This window comes from Octopus bimaculoides, chromosome 11 (genome assembly GCF_001194135.2).
Source record: "Octopus bimaculoides isolate UCB-OBI-ISO-001 chromosome 11, ASM119413v2, whole genome shotgun sequence".
In the NCBI taxonomy this organism is placed as follows: Eukaryota; Metazoa; Mollusca; class Cephalopoda; order Octopoda; family Octopodidae; genus Octopus; species Octopus bimaculoides.
The window spans coordinates 56,116,385-56,122,379 of NC_068991.1; the positions used below are offsets into that span (position 1 = coordinate 56,116,385).

Below are 5,995 nucleotides of genomic sequence, written 5' to 3' on the forward strand. Positions count from 1 at the left end.
TTTAGAGACACTTTCAAATTTATCAGAATATTTGGGCTGAAGATTGGAATAGTGAAGTTTTCGTTCGCTTAACCATGAAACGATTCGTACCCAATTAACTAAAGGCTTGTTTTGTTTGTGCTTTTCCCTCCGGTTTTTTGTTCTATGTGTGCCATAAATATCGCCATCCGTTTTAGAGAAAAATTTGTAGTTTAGAAGCGGTAGTTCTTTGACTGCTGTTTCTGAATTTTCAGTATGTTGGAGAAGCAACTCAATTGCTAATCCCTTATATTTATGATATATATATATATATATATATATATATATCATCATCATCATCATCCTCACCATTTGTTGACCATGCTGGCATGGATTGGATGGCTTGATGTGAGCTGGCAAGCTGGGGAGCTGCACCAAATCAGACTGGAATCTAATTTGGTATGTTTCTACAGCTGGATGCCCTTCCTAATGCCAGCCACTATATATATATATATATATATATATAATTTTTCATAGAAAACTATGTAATTGTTACCAATATAGCAGGAATTTTCACCGCAAAAAAATCTAAATTAGACTCCTTAGGGATTGTTCTTGTTTATATATCCAAAGTTTTAAATTTTTACATTTAAGAGAGAGATTTGACGCTAATATCCACTATTAATGTAATTTATTCCTATGTATTTATATATATATATATATATATATATGATATTGTGTAGCCCCAGTTGAATTTGATTGAGGAGATTTATGGTCAAAAACATCCTGGCATGGCCATCCTTTCTATTTTGCTTTTCAGATCACATTATTCAGTATCCCCTTCTTTTTATGACACTGTTTCCAACAGGTTATGTGACCATCTAGAGCAATGTTTCTCAAATGGGAGCCTATATAAGATTTTTGGGGATTCGTGAAAAGATTGTGGCTTATATGTATTTATTACATGAAACAGCTTGATTTCTTTCTCTAATGTTTTACTTAGTTCAACCAACACAAGTTAATGAGTGAAAATCGAAATATGAATTTTGAAAGAAGTACCTATAAAATTAGCTTTTAAACATCAAAAGGCTATGGGTTGGGGACTGGCGGGCAGGGGTGGAGGTCCACCAGAATAAAGTAGTAATCAAAGGCGACCATAGGTGAAAAGTGGCTGAGAATTACTAATGTAGAGGTTCCCTCATTATATCTTTATGCTGCTGCTGTTGTTTTGTTGTTTAGCCCAAGGCCAGTTCTGGTCATGCAGACTTTTGATTAAAAGGCATTCCAATTGTGGCCATCATACCTTTCTTTGTGTTTCAGGCATAATGTCTCAAAGATGATATTACTAGTGTATCCTATTTTTAAGAAAGAAAATGTCTAATTTGAGGGAGTTGGCTTCTACTTCTGGCAAGTAATGCCTCCAGGTAGGGGCTGTAAATGTCATGGACATTCCTCTTACTTCCTAGTTATATCATGAACTACACAGTCACAATCCAAATGCACACACACGTGTGTGTGTGTGTGTGTGTATTTATTAGCTTCAGTCCTGAGACAGTGCCTACAGATAAGTTGTAAATATATTTACATGTATAGCCATATATTTAACCTTCCTGTGAAATGTTAAAGCTACCAAGATCTCTTTTTGTAGAATGATTTCAAAGGGAACTAAACTAAAATTCACCTGGTTGTTATCAGCTCATCAGCTGCGTTTACTTTATTTCTTCTATCAATTGTTACTTATCTCATTTTTCACAAGTAATTGTAAACTACTGTTCGCCTGTGTTAAATGTATTGCTTAAATGTTGCAAACAAGTTTGTTATGAGCAAGTTGTTCAATTTTGTAGAGTTCTGTTTGTTAAAATATATTTTTCTAATATCTATATGTAAATTTATTTGCATCCCAAGTATAATTCATTTAACTGTTCTTCTTTTTAGGATACTGTTGAATATGTAGTGGCTGGCAGTAAGATGGAAAGATGTAAGATATGTAAAAAATTTAAGTTTGTTTCAACATCTGCTTCACCCAATGAAATCAGTGAACCCCAAGAGACCAGAGAACCTGGAGAAATCGACATAGACCTTGCTAAACAGGAACAGGTAGGTTTATATTATATTTTATCTCTCTCTGCAGATATACATTATTATCAAGATCCCTCTCTTTTGTGCTTATATATCATCATCATCACAAGTGGCTTTCGAGATGGAAAGCAATAAAGAGGGTTTTCCTTCTATGAAAAGAAGGCAACAATTTTTTACAAAATCCCTTGCCAGATTTGCATGTCAAACTCTCTGATGTTTGTTTTTTTAAAAAAGGAAATGTGTGATTTGAGGGAGTTGTCTTCTTCTTCAGGCAAATTATGTCTCCATGTAGGAGCTGTAAATGTCATAGATACTCCTCTTATTTCCCAACTATATCATGAACTACACACTCACAATCCAAATGCACACACACACACACAAGCACACACGCACACGCATACATGTGTGTGTATTTATTAGTAATAGTCTTGGGACAGAGTACCTTCAGATAAGTTGTAAATATATTTACATGTATAGCCATATATTTAACCTTGTTGTGGAATGTTTAAACTACCAAGATCTCTTTTTGTTGAATGATTTGAAGAACTCAAGTAAATTTCACCTGGTTGTTACCAGCTCATCAGCTGTATTAACTTTGTCTCTTCTAGCAATTGTTACTTGTCTCATTTTTCACAAGTAGCTGTAAACTACTGTTTCGTTGTGTTGAATGTCATGCTTCTCCCTTTTGATACCAACCTGCCTGAAATTGCTTCTGGCTCTATAGTACGAATGTCTTGTTTTCAAAAGTTCTGAATTAAAATCTTCCATCAAACCTTTGTCACAATTTATGTTGCTAACACTAACTTAATGATAATTAAGTTACTTTACTAAATTCTTTGTTATATTTAGAATTAATTGAAAGAAACACAGAGCATCTCAACAGAAATATGGTAACAAAAGAGTTAAGCATACAGACAAACTGGTTATGACCAAGTTGTTCAATTTTGTAGAGTTCTGTTCATTTAACTATATTTTTCTAATATCTACATGTAAATTTATTTGCATCTCAAGGATAATTTATATAAGTATGTTTGTTTTTAGGATACCGTTAAGTATGTAGTGGTTGGTAGTAAGATGGAAAGGTGTAAGATATGTAAAAATTTTAAAGTTGCTTCACCATCTGCTTCACCCAAAGAGATCAGCGAACCCCAAGAGACCAGACAATTTGGAGAAATCGACATAGACCTTGCTAAACAAGAACAGGTAGGTTTATATTATATTTTATCCCTCTCCAGATTAACGTTGTCATCAAGATCTCTTTCTTGTGTATACATGTATATTTATGCATCAAAAACCAAGGAACCATTTTTTAGGTATTCTGAGCCTAAAACAAGGGACTCAATGGCATCAACCCTATGTGAGATCCCAAAGATTAGAGATCTGTTGCATAAAACCCTGTCAAGTCAATAAACCAAATTTCTTTCATGAGGACTGAAGTTCACCCCCAACATCACAAAAGTTGAATTTAAATGAGATGCAGAACAATGTCCAGGAATTCTGTAGAAAATTTTGAGTCACTGAAGAAGTATTTGATAAAGAAATTAATGATCATTCAATACTTCATAATAAAACCAACTATAGTCTGACAAAAGGGAGAAACCAAACTCTGGATAAATTTCATGATTTAGTATCCAATTTCCCCTATAATTTACTCCTTCATTGGAAATTGAAAACAAATACAAGCTGAGAAGAATGGGAAATCATTAATGATCTCAAGGATGATCATAATATAGTTATCAAACAAGCTGATAAAGGGAGTTCTGTAGTCATCATGGACAAGAACAATACATAAACACTACCCTAACCCTTCTTCAAGACAATACCTACTACAAAAAAATCAACAGTCAATCTAAAATAATGACAAAGTTTACTACCCTCATCTATCAGTTCCAACAATATTTAATGGAAAAGAAAAATTTAACTGCAAACCCAGTAACTTTTATGGACTTCCAAAAATTCACAAGAGTGAAGCCATAAATGAAGCATGTAGCAGATCAACTTCGTTAGTCATTAATATTCCACATCCAAGAGATCTCAAAGTGAAGCCAGTTGTGGCTGGTCTGTCCTGTGAGACATACAGACTGAGTAACTTCATTGACATCCTCCTAAAACTTATTCTTCAACATATACTGAGCTTCATAAGAGATGACCTGAACTTTTTAAACCATATCCTGAACAAAACCAGCATAGACTCTCCTTTGGTCTCATTCAACATAATAAATCTCTACACCTCAATTCCTCATGAATACAGAATAGAAGCTATATAATTCTGGCTGGAAAAATTCCCAAAGAAGATTCCTGACCGAATTGAAAAAGGATTTATCATTGTGGGACTGAAATTCATCTTAACTTCTTTAATTTCAATGAAAACACCTAAAGACAAAAATCTGGGACTGCAATGGGAACAAGGTTAGCCCCCATTTTTCTTACCTTGTCATGGCATACTTATAAATCTAAATATATGAACACGCCAGACTGAAATTTGGTGTCAACTTCCAAAAATACTTACTCACCAACTGGAAATGTTACCTGGACAATTGCTTCATTCTGTGGTCACATAACCTTCATGGACTTTGGAATTTGAAAAGTTAATTAACAACATTAACCACAACATCCAGTTTGCAATGGAATACAGTCACAAACTTCGACCCTTTCTAAACATTTTAACCATAAAAAGAGATATTAGCATAGAAACTGACATCTCCTGTCAACCAACAAACTCAAAACAATATCTATTATCTTCTTCCTGCCATCCAAAGTATACTAAAATCAATATACCTTTTAACTTGGCAAGAAGAATTTGCATGATTGCAGCAAAAATAATGTATTTTCTTTAAATAAGCAATTCAATTTTTTTACAACTCAAGTTTAATTTATATAAATGGATTTCTTTTTAGGATACTGTTAACTACACAGTTGTTGGTAGTAAGATGGAAAGATGTAAAATATGTAAAAATTTTAAACTTGCTTCAGCATCTGCTTCACCCAGAGAGATCAGTGAACCCCAAGAAATCAGCAGAGATTTTGCTAAACAAGAACAAGTAGGTGAAATAAATTAGACAGTCTTTTCAATTTATTTAACAAAGAGAGCTTTATGTTTTAACCATTTGCACAGGTCAGTAAATGTATGGTTATTAAATGTACATTTGCAAATTCATTTACAAATTACATATGTAACATCTTCATCATTATTTAACACCCATGTACCATGTTGATATGGGCTGGACATCCACTACTACTCACTTCATACCCTGAGATGTCACCCGAACACCACTATTTATCCCTTTATCTCTTTGGAGACGCTACTGATTCATTCTCGCTCTCTCCTGTAAATGCGAGTAGTCATGTAGTCCCTCTATAAGGACCAGCTCTACCAAGATCCTTTCACTCAAACCTGAACTCCCATCTGGCATAAAGACACATCTCTTTACTCTCCTCCTCTGGTTATGTAGGCTTGTGGGCAGCATGGCACTTTCACTACTGCCAGTGGCACAAAAGTTAGTGCCCAGTAGATACTGTAAAGTGGTTGGTGTTTGAAATGGCATCCAGCTGTAGATACCCTGCAAAAGCAGACACTAGAGCATGATGTTGTCTTTGAACCTATCAGATCTTCTCAGACTGTCCAATCCATGCCAGCATAGAACATGGATGTTAAATGATAATGAAGTTTTATAACTAGCAAGTTAGTTTTTGTTTGTGGCAGATGTTCAGGTGCAATAAAGACTGTAAACAAACAGGAAACAACTTCTATCTCATTCCAGGGTGAAAAACTAGAGGTAGTCGATAGCTTCCGCTATCTGGGCAACCAAGATAGTAGTGGGGGTGGGTGCACTGAAAGTGTAGCTGCTAGAATAAGAATAGCCTGGGCAAAGTTTAGAGAGCTCTTACCCCTGCTGGCGACAAAGGGACTCTCACTCAGAGTAAAAGGCAGACTGTATGATGCATGCGTACGAACAGC

General features: G+C 34.8%; 1 protein-coding gene across 1 annotated transcript in view; it reads left to right on the forward strand.

The window, feature by feature from the left end:
• Positions 1-5,995, forward strand: part of LOC106876992 (uncharacterized) — a 46,125-nt gene that overhangs the window by 33,552 nt on the left and 6,578 nt on the right. The window contains exons 14-16 of the mRNA XM_014925769.2: positions 1,894-2,055; positions 3,079-3,240; positions 4,935-5,078. Of these exons, the coding sequence (XP_014781255.1) occupies positions 1,894-2,055; positions 3,079-3,240; positions 4,935-5,078 (468 nt within the window). The remainder of the gene's footprint in view (positions 1-1,893; positions 2,056-3,078; positions 3,241-4,934; positions 5,079-5,995) is intronic.